The sequence below is a fragment of the Serinus canaria genome, chromosome 8, assembly GCF_022539315.1.
Source record: "Serinus canaria isolate serCan28SL12 chromosome 8, serCan2020, whole genome shotgun sequence".
Lineage (NCBI taxonomy): Eukaryota > Metazoa > Chordata > Aves > Passeriformes > Fringillidae > Serinus > Serinus canaria.
Window position 1 is genome coordinate 4,437 of NC_066322.1, and position 17,883 is coordinate 22,319.

Consider the following 17,883-nt stretch of genomic DNA (forward strand, 5'->3'; position numbering starts at 1 on the left):
TAATAACCAAAAAATCCTCAATTTAATTTAACTATATTTAAATATTTTTATATTTACAATGTATATTTACATCTTTGCATTTAAATAGATTATAATTTCTATACAACAATACACTGTACATATTATAGTTTTGTATATTTATCTATTTGTTTTCTTTATTTATGTGTACCACTTTAATTTAATATTTATTTTTAAATTTATATTTATTCTATTTTTATCAGTATAGTAAAGCATACAAATTCACTTACCTGACACATCAGAACCACAACAATCCTGTGCCTTGGTCAGCACCGGCACGCAGAGCGCGCTCGTCCCGTCGCAGCAGATCCAAACAAAACCTATTTCTATCACCAAAGATCCCACGACCCAAATATAATAGCAAATAAACCTAACTGTAAATAAATTTAGAAATCCCACTATAACTAGCCCAAAACCTCCATACATTCCAATCCTAAACATCCTCCTAAACCAATATCTCCAAAACCAAATAAACTCAATTACACATAGAAAATGAAACTGCTAACAAAAACAAAAACCCATAACAAAAATCAAACCAACTCACTCAACTCAAAACTGCAACTGACCCCAAACACTACTACAAAAAGCCCCCAAAGCTCCACCTTTATGCTAACACACAAATAACCAATAATCTATAAAAGTTATCCTATAATTTAAAAAAAACTACTTAAAAGCATAATATTAAAAAATCAGAACTATTAAAATATTAAAAAATACCACTACTCAAATTTTAAAAAATGTTCCCTATAAAAACCCACCATAAAAATGCCCCTGTCCTCATAGATAAAACTAAAAAAACCCATCGTATCAGAAATGAATCAGAACTTAGGAACACTAAGACCATAACAATCATGAACTACACCATATCCCCTATCGTACACCAACTACAAACAGCATAAAACAATACAATCAATTATTAAAAACCACCTTAAAACCACTTCATTTAAAAGCAATTCAAAAATTAAAAAGTGCATTTTACAAAAGCCATCTAATAAATTAACACCCAAAACACCAGCAGACAAGCTAGCCCTAACAAATCTCTATGTTTATACATACCACAGAAAAAACCAAAATCCCAACAATATGTATCAGATGTCTATTAAAGAAACCTACTGAAATTAATCCTACCTCAAAGATAAACCAACCCATCCATAGAGTTAGCTTCACTCAAAAAACAAATTACACAGAGTTCATAATACCAAGAAATAAACCAACACATCATATAACACTAACAAATATAATATTGAAGGAAATAAAATACACATATTTTTTGCTTTTTTTAAAATTTTCTTTTATTAGCTAGAACAAAAGATTTTGCCAGGACTGTAACAATAATTTTTTCTGCTTCTTCTCCTCCTTCCTCTTCTTCTGAAACATCCCATGTCATTCCCAAACTTCTTACAACCTCTGAGTTTCAATCCAAGCAAAAAGCAAAACTCGTGCACTTGTGTGTTGGGTGCTCCTGCCGCATTCTCCACTGCACCCCACATCTTCTTACACTTTCAGTCTTCACGCTGTCCTGCCGGGATGAGTTTCACAGATTAATTGGCACAAGTTAAGAGAGGATTTCCCTCCCTCCCTCCCTCCCTCCGTATCCAGGTGCTGTGTTTGAGCCAGAGGGGTCAAGGCTGTTCAGAACCATAGGATCCTTTAGGTTGGAAAAGCCTTCTAAGGTCACTGAGCCCAGCTGTTGCCCCAGCACTGCCAAGCCCCTCCCAAATCAGGTCCCTAAACACCACATCTGGACATCCTTTAAATGTCTCCAGGGATGGGGGCTTCCCTGGGCAGCCTGCTCCTAGGCCTGACCACCCTTTCAGTGAAGAAATTTTTCCTCAAATCCAACCTAAGCCTCCCCTGCTGCAACTTGAGGCCATTTCCTTTTGTCATGTCGCTTCTTACTTGGGAGATCTCGGTACTTAAACCTTACCTGCTTGAATCCCTAGGAGGTCTCTGGCTTGGCTGGATGAGAGGAGAAACACTCCCAGCACAGGAAGGGGAGCTCAGGAGGTCCCACACCAAGGCAGGGGGAGCAGCAGTCCTCACAAGAGCTCACACATCAGTTCTCAGTCCTTGGCTCTGCTTTTCCTCCCAGGCAGATCTCTGCAGAGTGCTTCAAAATCGGCTGTTTGGAAGAGGGGGGAAAAAACGGTTAGCCAAGGTTTTTATCCAGCCTTATCAGATGTCTCTGCCTGCTTTGCATCTTCCCGACTTCCTTCTGCCAAGAAAACAGCTTCTTGGGGGAAGCTGGACTTCTAGGGGGAACTTTCATGTAATACTTGAAAAGGAGCTCCAGAAAAGCACCTCATTTTTAAAGACTCGGCCGAGAAGACAGAAAATTGCTGCTTCTCCATCCCCACTGCCTGCAGAGCTGGCAGGCATCAGGCCAGCTCTGCTCCTCCTTCAAGTTGTTCCCAAACCTGCTGGAAGAACTGAAGGCTACTTTGGTGTTCCATTGCTCTCATTTTCCCGAAAAAAGACTTTTCAGTGCTGCCATCCCTCCATGGGAAGGGCCTTTCTGTCTCACACACTCGGTGACATGAGGCTGCACGAAGCTGCAGCAGCCTCTGCTCCAGGTGGGAAGGGCTTTCTTCCTCCTCTGGCACCTGGCTGGCACAGGTTTCTCAGAGATGCTGGGGCTGCCCCGTGCCTGGAAGTGTTCAAGGCCCATTGCTGCTCTGGGATGAGGCTCTGAGCAAGCTGCTCTAGGGAAAAATGTCCCTGCCCATGGCAGCAGGCTTGGAATGAAGTGATCTTTGGAGTCCCTTCCAACCTGAATTATTCTATGATTCTGTGAATTCAAAAAACCTGAGGAGTAAATCTGTAAAAGTCACCAAATACATAAAAGCATTGATCCAATACTCACCAGCCCATCCGGCGGAGGTCAGAGCTCTCTGCCCACCGAGGACAGGGCAAGCAGCAGGGACCTTTCTCCCACTCTCCGGCACGGAGCTGTGAAGGCAGAGAGAAGTTCCCAGAGATGGAGCCGGAGGGACGGGACGGGCGCCTGGCCCGACCTTCCAAAGGCGGCGGCCGAAAGGGCGGGGAGCGCCCGGAGCCCGCTCCGCCTCCTGCGCCGCCTGCACACCGCCCGGCGCTGCCCCGCCGGGATTTTCCGGCACGCCGTCGCTTCCACCGCCTGGAGAGGGGCGCGCCGGGGCTCGGGGGGTGCAGCCCTGTTCCGACTCCGCTCGCCCGGCCCTGCCCACTGCCCCCGGCGCGCTGCGAACGCGCCTCCGCCGCCCGCCGAAACCGGCCCCGTCCCTCCGCGTCGTTTTTCTCAGCCACCGGGTCCCTTCGCGCTCCCGAATCCCTTTCTCCCCTCCCATCAATTTAAGGACAACGCCCCACCCGCCGCTCGCTCCCGCCCCTCGCCCTTCCCTCCCTCAGCAGCCGTCCTTCCCCCGCTCCCCGGCACCCGGCGGCGACGGGCAGGGCAGAGGCTCGGGGGGCTGCAGTACCGCTCTTTGTCCACAAGGTGGCAGACTTACGGGGCACCTCGATTTACCCGCCCTTTATGCCGCCACCTTGAGAAGGTCAAGCGAGTCCGCGACACGGCGCTCCCAACATGGCGACCAAACGAGGCCCTCGCCCCCCCCGACAGACTGAGGCGTTTACACAGATGCCTGAAAATAACTCTCCAAATTACAAGCGCCCCCGCCTTTTCAGAGCCAACAGCGCGTGTCCGCGGTGCTTGAAACGCTACAAAAAATCCCCCCAGGGGCGTGCCAGCGTCGGGGTGCGGTGCAGGCAGTCTGGTTAGACATACCGCGTGGTCTTAATCTTCCCGCCTTTTTTGCCGCCATGTTGAGAAGGTCAGAAAAAGTCCGCGACATTCCCGACTCGCCACTCCCATTATGGCCTCTAAAAAGGACCCCCCCCATGCACGGAGAGGCGTTTACACAGATGCCTGTCAGAAATCCATGAAAATGCGCCTGCCTGAGGCACCGCTGAGCCCACCGCCAGCGTCCAAGGCACTTTAAACGCCACAGAAAATCCCGTAGAAGCAGCATTTGCGTCACAGTGTAGTACAGGCATTTGAGTTAGACGGATCGCAGGGTCCTAATTTTCCCGCCCTTTTTGTTCCGCCATTTTGAGAAGGTCAGCGAGAGTCCGCGACATTCCCGACTCGCCACTCCCAACATGGCCACCAAAGAGGACCCCGGCAGAGAGAGGCGTTTACACAGATGCCTGTCAGAAATCCATGAAAATACGGCCACTTGAGGCGCCGCTGAGTTCACCGCCTGCGTCCGAGGCGCTTGAAACGCCACAGAAATTCCCGTGAAATCCGCGTCGTTTTCAGGTGCGGTGCAGGCAACTCGGTTAGACGGACCTCAGGGGCCTTAATATTCCCGCCCTTTTGTCCGCCGTTTTGAGAAGGTCAGTGAAAGTCCGCGACATTCCCGACTCGCCACTCCCAACATGGCCGCTGAAGTGGACCCCCGACAGAGAGAGTCGTTTACGCAGATGCCTGTCCAAAATCCATTAAATAGGCCCGTCCGAGGCGCCTCTTAGCTCACAACTTTCGTCCGAGGAGCTTGAAACGCCACAGAAAATCCCGGAGGAGCAGTGCCGCCGTCGGGGTGCTATGCAGGCAATCCGGTTAGACAGATCGCGGGGCCCTAATTTCCCGCTTTGTTTTTCGCCATTTTGAGAAGGTCAGAGAAAGTCCGCGACATCCGCGACATGCCACTCCCCACATGGCGCCTGCGGGGATGCCTGCCCTTGCAGGGCTGCAGTACCGCGCTCTGCCCACAAGGCGGCAGCACCGCCGCCCGCCCCAGCCGGGGGCAGCCGCGCGCCTCGGGGCTGCGGGCAGGGAAAGCGGCGAAAGAGAACGGGGGCGGCCCCCGCCAAAACTCCTCTGAAATAAATGCCAAAAATAATGGAAGAAAAAAACCAAAAAAACCCTCGTCTCTAACACCTAAAGAACCAAAATAAACACGCCTTTCTTTTTAACAACATTTAAATATATTTTATATTTTTTTTCAAATTTATGTTTATTTTTATATTTATAATGTATATTGGTGCATAATTTGATTTATAATCTATATGAGATCTAGTCCTATTTCTATATTGATATTTCTATTTGTATACATATCTTTATACATCGGTTATATATTTAATATTTAGATTTATATTTCTATAATGCTTATATTATTTAAAATGAAACCCCTCCTCTACCCAAATAAAAGCCAAAAAAGAACCCCTTTCTTTTAAACAGTATTTAATTTTTTTAATTTATATTTTTCATATTTATATTCACATCTTAAATGTATAGTGATGTATAGTGTAATTTTTATTCCATATTACATCTCTTCCTATTATTTATATTTATTAATATTTTGTAATTTTATATATTGATTTTATATTTCTATATTTATAACGATATAAAAATAACATATATATTCATATTTTTAAAATAAAACCCTTGCCTCTAACCAAATAAAAACCAAAAAAAGCTCTTTCTTTTAAACTATATTTAAATATTTTCATACTTTAATTTTTCATTTTCTTTTATAGTTTGTATCGGTTTATTACAGTAATAACATATATAATACACATCATAACGTAATAATATAATTTATTATTTATATTTTATATCATATGTACTGCTAATACTTACAATATTTTAAAAGTATAGTTTTATATATGTATTTGTGTATTTATGATATATTTCATGCTTAGATATCTACCTTTATTATATTTATACTTTTATAATAAAAGCTCTGCCGGTTGCCATATAAAAACAAAAAATACCTTTATTTTAAACTATATTTTAATATTTTGAGATTTATATTTTTGATATTTAAATTCTTAAGTGGTTGTATACTATATTATAATATATTCACTATTATTTATTACTACATTATATTATAATATATTCAGTGTTATAATATATGTGCCATATTTAGATATGTAATATATATTACTATATATATTACATGATATATATAGTATAATTTGTATTATGTATTGTATCGATTTCTATTATTTTGTATTTATTTATATTTATACTCATCGCATATATTTATATTTATTTATATACAATATTTTTCAACCCTTCCATTTAAATTAGAACGCAGGGATTCCCTGTCACCCCTGTGATACCCCTAACAGTCTGGAAAAGGCAGGTTTTCCTTCAATCGACACCCTTAAAACCACAAGTGAAGGCAGATCCCCCCCAGTTCAAACGCAGACAATAAAAGAAAAGGAGCTGCTTCCCTCTCCTCAATTTCTTTTGTCGTCATAGGCTCCATTTTTATTGCCCTCTGGGCTTTATTCTCCGGCACCCCGAGCCCCGCGGCTGCGGGGGAAAGAAGGAAATGGGGGGCGGGAGGAGAGGAGGGATGGCAGGGAATGGGAAAGGGCAGGGAGGGAGGTCGGGCTGTGGAAGAAAGCGGGAGGGGAAGAGAAAGGCTGGGAGGTAGGGGCAGGCGGGGAATCCTCCCAGAGCGCCGGCTCCGTCCCGAGCCCGCCCCGGCCCCGTCCCGAGCCCGCCCCGGCTCCGTCCCGAGCCCGCCCCGGCTCCGTCCCGAGCCCGCCCCGGCTCCGTCCCGAGCCCGCCCCGGCTCCGTCCCGAGCCCGCCCCGGCCCCCCGCCCTGCCCCGAAATTCTGCGCTCGGCGGAGCTCGGCTATTATCGGCTGCTTTCGGCTGCATTCGACTCTTCAGCGGAGTTCGGCTCGGAGCCGCTCTCTCCGTTCGGCGGAGCTCGGTTGCTTTCGGCTGAACTCGGAGCCGCTCTCTCCGTTCGGCGGAGCTCGGTTCCTTTCGGCTGACCTCGGAGCCGCTCGCTCCGTTCGGCTCAGCTCGGCGCGGCTCCCTATAGAAGCCTAAACCTAAAGAAAAAGTTATGCTTCTGTTTCAACAAAAAACAAAGCACAGGAGATTCCTACTCACTGTGTCAAATTTATTTAAAACACAACAAAAAACCCCACGATGAACAATTCCGCAACTAAAACGAAATATATAAGTAACATTAAAACCACACATCCAAAAACAGTGTTTATTGGTCACCAATCCTAAAAATCCATTTTCTACATACCGTGTTAGCGTACCTCTTAATACCTAACTTTATTCCTCACAAACTTTAAATTGTAAATCAAAACATCCTATACATAACAAACTCTTAAAATACAATTTATGCACTCTTACACAAATTACAGTTAAAACACACAATTAAAATTACTAAAGTCATTACCAAAAAATACTTGTATAATATTTAGTTACAAAATAAACCAAAGACCACAAAACCACAAAGAAATTACTTCAAAGTGTAAAAAATTGTAATTTAAAACAATTAACACAACTAAGACTCAACATAGTAATACATAAAAAAACCCCAAACATAATCACTTGAACACAAATTGCAGCAGAAATTGAGACCTGCGCAATAACAACTGCTTTCATCCAGGGGAATGGATGCTCACCTTGCCCACTTACCTTGGCTCCTCATATCCGGCTTTACTTCCTAGAAATAAAGGCAAAGAGCAATGCTGTAAACACACAGTCACCATTGATGCTTCCCCTGCAAAGGCACATGGTGACTGATCCTTTGAGCACCTCAGCACCGTGTGACTTTACCTGGCCTAAAGGGGCCACCTCTTGCACATCCCCACCACCAAAGCTGCTGCTCAAAAAGCCCTCCCAGCACCTCGCTTTCATCCCCTCTGTGTGTCACAGCCCTCCACTTATCTCTTGGACGTCCGGGGATGAGAATCCACATCTGGAGCCAAGAAAGGCCACCTTGCCCACTGGGAATTTCCCGCAGTCACTGGCCGTGGTCCCTTGGTCAGCTACAATCAGGAACACCAAACATCACTGCACCATCTTAGCTGCACGGCGGCCAAAGCCCAACAAGTCTGCTCCTCACCCTTCTCCTAAACGCCCGGCTCCTTGGGCCGCACGCTACAGCCACGCTCGGAGGCCGACACTTGCAGAGCTGAGCTCTTTGCCCTGGTATTGCCACTGAACCAACTAACCACGGCCTCAGTCAGGGCTGTGAGCATCCCTGGTCGTGGACTATGGGCATTCCTGGGTGGGCTGAGGTGGGAATTCCCTGGTTATCCCTGGGGGGATTACCTGTGGACCCTAACCCTGCACTATTGCACCCTGCTTAACATTGCAGTTACTGCGGGCACCTGTGGGGGGTTCTGGCACTTTCCTGCATTGGAGGTGCTGTTCAGGGTATGGGTTAGGGGTGGGGTGAGGGCTGGCACACCTGTACTCTACCTTATGTCCTAACCTGTATCCCTTATATTCGCTGTGTGCTCTCTATCCCTTTAGATGTTCGCCACTAAAGTCCCTCTCTGTCACTGTCAAGCCCACCTGCCATTGGTTCCTTTGTTCCCAGCCTCTCATTTACTATTTCAGGCCCCTGGTATCTGCCTACCACCCTCGAGCCCCGGCTTTGCTGTTCAAGATGCCCCCCCTGCCTCTCAGCTGCTCAGGTGGTGTTTAAGGTAAGGGCTAGGGGAGGCATGAGGACTAGTGTACCTCTTCTCTACCTGATAGCCCGCCCAACAATCTTGAGACACTGTTAGAGACTGTGCCTCTTTTGGCCTCAATGCCAAGAGCCCCATTCTCAGCATTATAAGTTTTTTTCCATTTTCATTCGGAGTCTCAGCCCCGCAGTCCACTTTCCAGCTGCACAGTGATTTCTGCTCGATCCCTAGAGGTGCCATCACAGACCTTGGCAATCTCCTACCATCAGCGCGGCTTTCTGGCGCAAGGCTGCAGCTCCCTTTTGCGCTTGACACAACCTATTTTATTTTCACCGCAGCAAGGTCCGACAGTGATTTCGGTGGAAGAACGCCAGGGTCCTTGTGCCAGCCCTATGGTTCCAATGGCGTGTTCAGCCCCGATGCCAGATAGGCAATGATGAGTCCAGACCCAGTGATTTCAGCCCTTTCAGCTGTTGACCCACAAGCTTTATTTCACTGCCAGCGCTCTTCTTCCAGCTGCAGATGCAGGATTCTCCAGCTTCAAAGGGCAGCATCTTGGCTTTGGCTCCAGCTCTGCAAGACTTGAGCTCCGGCCCGAGGGTCTCTAAGCCCACCCCGGCATCAATATGCCAGCCCCCCCGTGATTTCAGGTCCCACCCAACAATCTTGAGACACTGTGCCAGGCCCTGCATAAGTTCACCTTGATGGCCACAGCCCCATTCACAGGTCTAGTATCTTTTCTATTTTCAGTCCAAGTCCCAGCCCCAGAATGATTTTGACTCCATCCCAGGAAGTGCCATCACAGGCCCAGGCAATATCCTGGCATCAATGGGGTTTTCAGGTGAGAGGTTGCACCCCCTTTTCCTCTCCACACAACCTATTTCTGCTTTTACTACGTCTTGGGCCCCCAGTGATTTTGGTGCAAGAAGACTATGGTTTCTGTGCCAGCCCTATGGCTCCTACGCTGTGTTCAGCCCCGATCCCAGACACGCCCTGATTTCATCTCTCGCCCAGGAATCCCCAGGCAGTGTTACATACCCTGCCTCTTTTCACCTTAATGCCATGAGCTCCATTGTCAGCCTTATAGGTTCTTTTCCATTTTCATGCAAAGTCACAGCACCGCAGTCCCCTTCCCAGCCCCACAGTGATTTCCGCTAGATCTCTTGAGGCGTAGTAGGGCAGCAGGTAGTATCCTGCCATAGATGGGGTATTTAGGCACAAGGTTGTAGCCCCCTTTTCTGTTCCACACACCCTATTCTATTTTCAGTTACAACACCCAACACCAGCATCGATATAACAGGCATACATTAAGCTTAGCACATAAATCCTACATTCTCCATGTCAGACCTACAATTTCCATCCCCTGCGCAGTCTCAATCTCAACCCCACAGTTCCCCTTTCCCAGACCCAGTGATTTCAGCTGTTGACCCACAAGCTTTATTTCACTGCCAGCTCTCTCCTTCTATCTCCAGCTGCGCCAGGCAACTCTGTTCCGGGTTGAGACAACTGAGTTTTGGATTTGGATGCATTTGTGAGGTTTTACCTCCAGGTCCAGAAACACCATTCTCACCCCATTCTGGCAGACGTTATTGTATTTCCAGCTTTTTCATTTTGCGTCCTAATATATTATTACTCTCCAGATCTACCGCGAGTATCCCTTTGAGCAGTGACTGATGCTGCAGCACTGCAGCCCCCACCCTGACCCCAGCGATTTCAGCTCCAGTCCCACAAGCTTTATTTCACTGCCAGCTCTTCTGTTCTACTTCCTCCTCAACATCTTCCCATCAGTGCCATATAATGCTATTTGTGCTCCTCAGGGCAGGATCTTTGTTTTAGCTCTATCTCTGTACGGTTTGAGCTCAGATCACAGCCCTTACAATAATTTCAGCTCCGACCATGGAGTTCACCTCCCAGCTCCACGTTCCCTATCCCAGCCCCACAGTTTTACCCCAAACCCTACCATATTTCTGTCTCCTCCAGCTCTGCTGCTTCAGCTCCAGCTCCTCCGCTTCCTACTGCCTGCAGCTAAAAGCTGCTTCTGCTTCTCACTTCAGCTTGGGGCTGTTGATAAGGTCACAATCAGTTACTGCCATCATTTCAATGTCTCTAGAAGCTGTCCCACCCAGCCTAATGGGATCCAAACTTTGGGGACACTTGAGGTCTGAAGCCCAACATCTACCCTCCCCCTCACCCCAGGCCTCAGCTTGGACCTGCACAAAGACCCCCTCACCTCCCCCCAAGCAGCTCCAGGGGCTGGGAATAGCCACTGGGCTCCTGCTTCCCCATCCCAAAAGGCACCCTTAGGCTGCTTCTTGGGCCCTCGAACTCTCTGAGCCCCCACACACTCAGCCTGGGGCAGGGTCTGGGAACCCTCAGGCATGTCCTGCAGGCCCTGCGCAGCCCCGTGCCCTTCTCCGGTGGCATTTATCTAGCCCCAGCATTTCAACCGTTCCACATTGTTTTGAGCCTGACTCATGCCAAAGTCCTTATTTCACATCCTGGGGCTTTATGTCCCCACTGATCTCACAACTGGTGTTTCAGCCCCAGTCTCACAACCCTTATTGAGTTAACCAGATATCTAGTAAAGAAAATAAATCAAACAAAAAAATGTAATAAAACGAGCAAAAGAATAAAATAACACAATAAAGACATCATTATTACAAGACGTAAAAACAAAATAAAGTAATAAAAATGCAAAAAGCCAGCTTTATTCCCGGTATTCTGAACATTATTTTAAACCAGAAACTGCGAAACGGCTACTTCCCGGCCCCCAGTAAAAGTAGCCGGTCCCCCCTGCGCCACTCCAGGCCCCACACCAGCCGCCGGCTACTCGAGCCGCGCAGGGCGCGGACACCGCCAGCCCCCAGATGCTGCCGCAGGCGCCGCGTCTGTGCTCACCTGCGCTCCCCGGAACACCTGCCGCAGGGGTCCCGTCCTGGCGCGGCGCAGCGCAGCCACACGGATCGCGCATCCGCTGATCCCTTCACTACCAGCGTCACCACCAAACTGATGCCTGTACCGCCCCCCTCGCACGCTATTTATCCCCCAGGGCCGGGTAGCCAGCCAATCACAACCCGAGGCAGCTCCGGCCCACCAATCCTAGCCCGCCCATTCCCGCCGCGCGCGGCTCCGCAACCCGCCCCGCAGTCCCCCACAAGACCTGCTCGCGCCGCCGCCGTTGCAGGGGCCGAGTCCGCCCGCTCCCCGCCGTCTGCCCGTTTCCCTGGGAGAAATCCCGGCCAGGCCTGAACGGGAAGCTCCTGCCCGCCCTTCTCGGCCCCATCAGCGCCTGCCGAGGCTGTAGCAGCGCGGACACAGCTCCGCCGGCTCCCAAAGCGGCGGCGGCGGGAGAGGCGCCTCAGGCGTACGGGGGAGCACGCCTGAGGCGTACGGGAGGCTGAGGGGCCGGGCCGCAACTGAGCGGGCTGTGATTGGCGGGACCGCGCCCGGATTGAAAGGGCGGCTGTGATTGGACAGGGCGGAGAAAGACGGGCCGGGATTGGCAGGCTTGGGAGCCGTGAGGCTGCGGCCCATAGGAGCGCGGGGTGGAGCCCGGGCTGCACTTTGGTAGCGCAGATTCCATTTTGACAACATTGCATTCTTTTGGGTTTGGGAATCAGGATCACATAAGCGATCTGAAAATTGGTATTTTTCAGTTTGATATTTTGAAATGGGGTCATTTTGATATTTTGGAACTTGATATTCTGGTATTTAAAATGGAATTATTTTGATGTTTTGGAAGTTGGTATTCTAGTGTTTTGAAAGTGATATTTTGATATTTCTGAACTTGCTGTTCTGGTATTCTGAAATTGGGTTACTTTTGTATTTTGGGACTTGGGTTATGTTAAAATTCTGGTATTTTAATTTGTGTGATTTTGAAACCTGGTTTTCTTTGGTATTTTGGAATTTGGTTTGGGTTTTGAACAAAAATACACCTAGGGTTGTATTTTGGAACCTAGTTTTTTGTAGGGGGAGTTTTTGGTATTTTTGTACCTGAGCTTCTAGTATTTTTGTAACCTGGGGTGGGTTTTTTTAGCAACCTGTGATTGGCAGGGGTTTGGGCATCCTAGAAGTGTCCTGGCTTCATTTGCCTTCTTCCACCATAATTAACCTGGCATGGGAACTGTTAAATCACAGACTATACAATGAGATGCTGCCTGAAACAGAAATAAATTTTAGCTGCCACAAGAAAACCAAGAAAAGACCATACAGGGAGTAATTCCATTTTAATAGTCTCCAACTCTCCAACATGTGAAAGGAAAAACTGGGTAAGTGTGGCAGTATACAGGCATTACCAAAAGAAGCAGCCTTAGTCAGCTTCTCAACATTGCTTTTAAGTATTTTATGGGAAAAACATTTGGCCTAAAACTTCCTATGCGTAAGTTGTTGGGCGTTACAGAAGATGGAACCTGACCCTTGGTAAATTGCATGAGAACAACAGCTTAAAGTTACTCAATGTCTTCTGGTCTCACAGGATGAGGTAGAGGTATAACTGATTTCTTCTCTGTATCTCTGGAAAGAGCTTTTCTCATATCTATAGTAACAGGAAAAAATGTTATTATAGTAATGCAGTCCTTGTACAAAGCCATATTAAGTGAATTCTCCATTAAAATAAGATAATTTTTAATCAAGAAAATTTTCCAGAATCATAAGACTACCTCAAGTTTGAAAGGACCCATAAGGGTGCAACTCCCTGCTCTGTTCCACACAGTACTATTAAAATGATACCGTGTGATTAGGAGCATTGTGGAGATATTCCTTGAACTCTGATGGGCTTGGTTTCATGACCCTTTCCCTGGAGAGATCATTGCAGTTACCAACCAAACTCTCAGTGAAGAGCCTTCTAACACCCACTCTGAACATTCCCTGACACAGCTTTGCTCCATCTCCTCATGTCCTGTCACTGGTCACCAGAGGGAGGAGATCAACACCCCTCTCTGAAGTCCTTGGAAGTTATAGACTGTGAAAGGGGCATGCATGAGCTTTCTCTTCTCCAAGTGGCACAAACTCATGGACATCAGCTGTTCTTCCTAAATCTTGCTCTTGAGACCTCTCACCATATTGGTTGCTGTCCTCAGGACACACTGCTGTCCTTAATGTTGCTCCTGTTGTCCTTAAAATTGCAATTTTAAGGACAACAGTGTGTCCTTGACACACTGTTGTCCTTAAAATTGCTAATGGCAATGATATCAACTGATATAAAACACTGCATGAAACTCAGCCAAATAGAAAGGAAATGACAAGCTAAAGAGACAAATATATGACTAAAGTCACATGTGGCAATGGTAAGTGTCTGTCTGAGCCCTTGTATTTCACAGCACTCCTACGTATCAAATAAACAGTGCAAGAACAGAAATGATACACAGCCTCACCATGTAACCCTTTGGGAGGATAATTTTAAAAAGGACCTAGAAAGAGGAAGCACTTGGTAGTTCACTTTTGTTAAAATAATTAAAATTAACATACTTCAATTTTCATGTTCCTTCCCTTTTAAATTGAAAATGTTACCCACTTCTTTGCCATTGCTGAATGCTGACAATTGTTAATTTATACATAGACATCTGAGAAAAACAAAGTTTCAAGTCCCTGTTCCGGGATGAAAAGAACAAAGCACTGACATTCCTTCTCATTTATTCTTGTTCTGTGTTTGATTTTGCCAGAGATGCTACAAAATGTGTAAGTGGCAAGATTAAGTTTTGTAACTGATATAATCTTAATTAGGAAAAGTTACAAAAATACAAAAATCCCATTAATCAGCAACTATCTGAAATTGTTTCATATAATTGTTTCAAATTGTTTCATGGTTTTTTTATAGGTTTCATATAAAAAAATAGAAAGAGTCTTACAAACAATTCCAGCAACTTTCAACATGAGAATAGTTCCGTTCAATTTGAGACCAAACAAGAACTTACCATAAGCATCTTCATCTGGTTCCCCACTGCTAGCTGAGTAGTACTCTAAGACTGTCCGGTACACACTGTAGCCTAGTTGCTTATACATATTTACAGCAACCTGATTTGATACTCTCACAAAGAGATCGACAAAAAATCCACCCTTTCTTTAGCAGGAGAGGAAAAGAAACAAACAAAGCCACATTAAGGAATAGTAGGTAAATGTATTTCTAAATAACACCCCATAAATTGTAATGAAATACAAACAAGTCCAATGTAGTATACTAATTAAACATCTTTCCCAATGTATTAACAAATACACTTGTTTACCAAGGGAAAATTCAATCACAGACAAGGATTTAATTTTATTTTTATCACATGGCAATTTTTCACCAGTCAGTGGGTTCAGAAATTTGATCCGAAAGAACAAGACAAGTTAAATGCCCCCATAGGCCTAAATCCAATTTAAAAAGTATCCACATTTTAGACTGCTTGGATTAGGAGAAGTGGAATCAGTCACAAAATTCAGTTGCCTAACAGGAGATGACAGACCCTTAATTCCACACGGCAAGTTTTTCAAAGCATCATACTACTTTCCAGTCTTACCAACCATAGTGGGGTTGCCCTACTATAATCAGTTAAGGACATTTCTCCATGGGTTCATCTGACACGAAATTAAATTTTCTCAGGTACAAGTAACCAAGCACGGGATGGCAAGTAAACTAATATAATCTCTGCAGTACAAAATTTGTTCAGGATTGTGCCTGAGGGCATTGCACAAAGCCCGCAGTAACTAAACAAGTATGTTGGAGTTCCTACAGGAAACAGTGCTGACTCTGTCAAGGAATGTTCTTTTATACACTATCTCTACTGGAATTCAGGCTATGTCCTCCTCTCCTCTGGCAAGTTAGCTTTCAGAGAAACCCTGAGATTTTAAACTGCTAAGCAACTTTCATAACTCTTTTTCTCCAACTATAAGGAATTTCAGAAAATCAGAACACCACGTAAAGCAAAATTCTGCCACGTAAAACAGGGACAGGTTGCTGTAGAAATACTACTTTTAAATGTTACTTTAAAAGATGAATTTAAAGATAGCCATACTACTCACTTTTCTGAAATTTCTTCCAGGAGCTCCATCAATTTAGCAGCCAAACCCAGACGTCGAAATTCTGGTGCAACAGAGAGAGCAGTAACGTGTCCATGCCATTCTTCTCTAGCCACAGAGCCTTCGGCTTTGCCCATGACTGTGAACATACAAAGCATCAGCGCAGCAGCACCTTTGGAGTAATGCACTGCCTGCAGCCAGACAACTTCACAAGAGGAATAAGCCATGGATAAACACACGATACAATGGTTGTGTCTAAAACAGGGATGTCTACCTTTTCACTCTATGATTCAGCAGCCACTAAAAATGTCATTTTACTCAAATACTACAGCAGTTTCTTGACTAGTGTAAAAAAACACCAAACAAGTTTGCAGATTCCTTCCTTGAGGTGACTTCTAAATGCAAATTTTAAGCAATTCTCACAAGTCTCACTGAACCAAAATTTAAAATCTGACTGAAATAAAGGAGGAACAGAGGACTAGAAACCCGAAACTACCATCCCAGCAACTATCTGAGACTTTTGGAGATTATGAGGGAATATAGCTTGGGAAGCTTTGCCAGTCTGGCAATAGAAAGCTAAGGCCCTGCAAACACAATGTGTTTAAGGAGGAAAAAAAAAAAATGGAGGTGGGGATGGTGTTTTGGGGGGGCTTTTTTCTAGTTTCTCTCCTTTCAATCCAATGTTAGTTTATTAATGAACATTCACACTTCCACCCTGTGCTTTTCACAGATGACACAGGCACTGTTAATAAGCAACAAGTGTGGTGGATACAGAGAAATGTTCTATATAGCACACATACTTTCAGCTTAATATGTCAAATACTTTTAGTTCCTAGGTCCCTGCAAAAACCATTACTCTGCCCCACCCCATCTCCTAGCAGTTCTCTTTGGCATGATTTCTGAAAAACACAAATATTCCACAGCAAATTAGCAAATGACATCCAGGCCCAGAGCTTTCCCTTACAGGGCAATGCAAAACGCAAGCCCCGCACTTTTACTGACGGTGGGTAGGGACTGAATCTTCCAGATTACAGAAATACCCATTCACCAAATACGGGTGGATGTTACCACAGCCAAGGCTCCTCGCTGCGCTAGGAACATCAAACTAGAAGCTATGGTAATGAGTCCTGCATAATACCCTAAGACATTTAAGAAACGAGAAGATGAAACGCAAGGTTCCTCTTCCATGTTGGTTATTTGGTCAACGCGAAGAGTAAGAAAAACTCCCGCGTTATAATCCCCGGAAGAGGCAACGAAGGGAGACGTTACCGCCGGGACACCCGGCACTCACTGTAACCCATCAGCTCCCCGCCGGGAGCCTCGGCGACGATGAAATACTCGGGCCAGTGGGCGAGGTACTGCAAGTAGAAGGGAATCCCGTACTGGGCGCTTGGTTAAGGAGCAACTGCGACGGTCACGGCTGCGCCGCCCGCGGCCGACCCCAAGCCCCTGCCCCTGCCCCTGGGGGAAGGATACGGTCTCGGTCAGCGGATCTAGATTGCTGTGGGGGAAGAGAGTGCGGCGCTCAGCACGGGCCCGGGCCCGGGCCCGCCCGGCCGGCGGGGGGCCGCGAGGACCCCGCGGGGTGGGGAAGAGCGCAGGGGCTCGGGGGCAGGAAGAGGGGACAGCCCGGCGCTCACATGTTGTTGAATCGGAAGAGGTCGTCGCAGGTGAAGGCGCGGAGCGTTGTCATGATGATGGTGATCACGACGCAGACGCCGAGCGTGACGGTGAGGACGCTGCCCCGGAAACGCTCGCGCGCCCAAGGGCCACTTCCGCCACGGAAAGGCGGCAGACGGGGCGGCCCCGCCCCCTGCGCAGCCTTGCCCCGCCCCGCAGAAGCGGCCCGGCCCGGCCCGCACCTGAGACCTGCCGCCGCAGGCCGTGCTGAGAAGGGGCCGGGCTGCGTAGCGGGCGGCCGCGGGATCTCTGACCGAGAGCAGCGGGCGGGCGGCTGGCACGGCTGAACTGGCCCGTAGTGGCGTGGGACACGGTGGGGCGGGGCCCAGCGGGGACGCAGTAGCAGGAGTGCTCTGAGCTTGTGCAGCTCCACCCCGAGCACTCACAGGCTACACGTAACACGGCGACTCCGTATCATACGCAGGAAAAACAACTCTGCTTCTGGAAAGGTACCGCCGGAGGAGGTCGGACACACACTGGAAATGCAATATCGGATGCTGCTGCCATCAGCAGTAAGTGTCTCTTAATGATTTGCAAAAAAACAGGGCTGGAGGTCATGCCAGCCAACACTGACCTCTTCCACAAAAATACTGTCCTCAGTAGTGGACTATACTTCACTCACCTGTTGCACAGCATCTCCTGTGGCACCCAAAAAAACAAAGAAACAAGATGTCCACTACTCCCATAAGCATTCACCTACTCCACATGGCCTGCTGTGCCATTCCTCTCGCTTCCGTTCAAATGCT

The 17,883-nt window shown here is 47.0% G+C and overlaps 3 protein-coding genes across 4 annotated transcripts; all 3 read right to left on the reverse strand.

Moving 5' to 3' along the window:
* Nucleotides 1–973: 973 nt before the first annotated feature.
* On the reverse strand, nucleotides 974–3,477 carry LOC127059849 (translation initiation factor IF-2-like). 2 transcript variants are annotated; one of them, XM_050977427.1, is made up of 3 exons: nucleotides 2,882–3,477; nucleotides 1,946–2,140; nucleotides 974–1,532 (listed from the first exon to the last, which is right to left on the reverse strand). In XM_050977427.1, the coding sequence occupies exons 1-2, from the start codon at nucleotides 3,342–3,344 to the stop codon at nucleotides 2,082–2,084; spliced, it is 522 nt and encodes a 173-aa protein (XP_050833384.1). In that variant the 5' UTR covers nucleotides 3,345–3,477; the 3' UTR covers nucleotides 974–1,532; nucleotides 1,946–2,081. The 2 variants fall into 2 exon arrangements, with proteins under 2 accessions (XP_050833384.1, XP_050833383.1); XM_050977426.1 differs by having other exon boundaries at nucleotides 1,021–1,537; nucleotides 2,882–3,476.
* Nucleotides 3,478–6,027: 2,550 nt separating this feature from the next.
* On the reverse strand, nucleotides 6,028–12,520 carry LOC108961820 (CCR4-NOT transcription complex subunit 3-like). The gene is made up of 3 exons (XM_050977237.1): nucleotides 11,360–12,520; nucleotides 7,461–10,522; nucleotides 6,028–6,856 (listed from the first exon to the last, which is right to left on the reverse strand). Exons 2-3 carry the CDS (start codon nucleotides 7,471–7,473, stop codon nucleotides 6,171–6,173), a joined length of 699 nt encoding a protein of 232 aa, XP_050833194.1. The 5' UTR covers nucleotides 7,474–10,522; nucleotides 11,360–12,520; the 3' UTR covers nucleotides 6,028–6,170.
* Nucleotides 12,521–12,668: 148 nt separating this feature from the next.
* Nucleotides 12,669–17,265, reverse strand: NAA20 (N-alpha-acetyltransferase 20, NatB catalytic subunit). Its single transcript, XM_009088811.4, has 6 exons — nucleotides 17,098–17,265; nucleotides 16,934–16,958; nucleotides 16,749–16,839; nucleotides 15,461–15,596; nucleotides 14,374–14,519; nucleotides 12,669–12,995 (listed from the first exon to the last, which is right to left on the reverse strand). Exons 1-6 carry the CDS (start codon nucleotides 17,148–17,150, stop codon nucleotides 12,910–12,912), a joined length of 537 nt encoding a protein of 178 aa, XP_009087059.1. The 5' UTR covers nucleotides 17,151–17,265; the 3' UTR covers nucleotides 12,669–12,909.
* Between the last annotated feature and the right edge of the window lie 618 nt (nucleotides 17,266–17,883).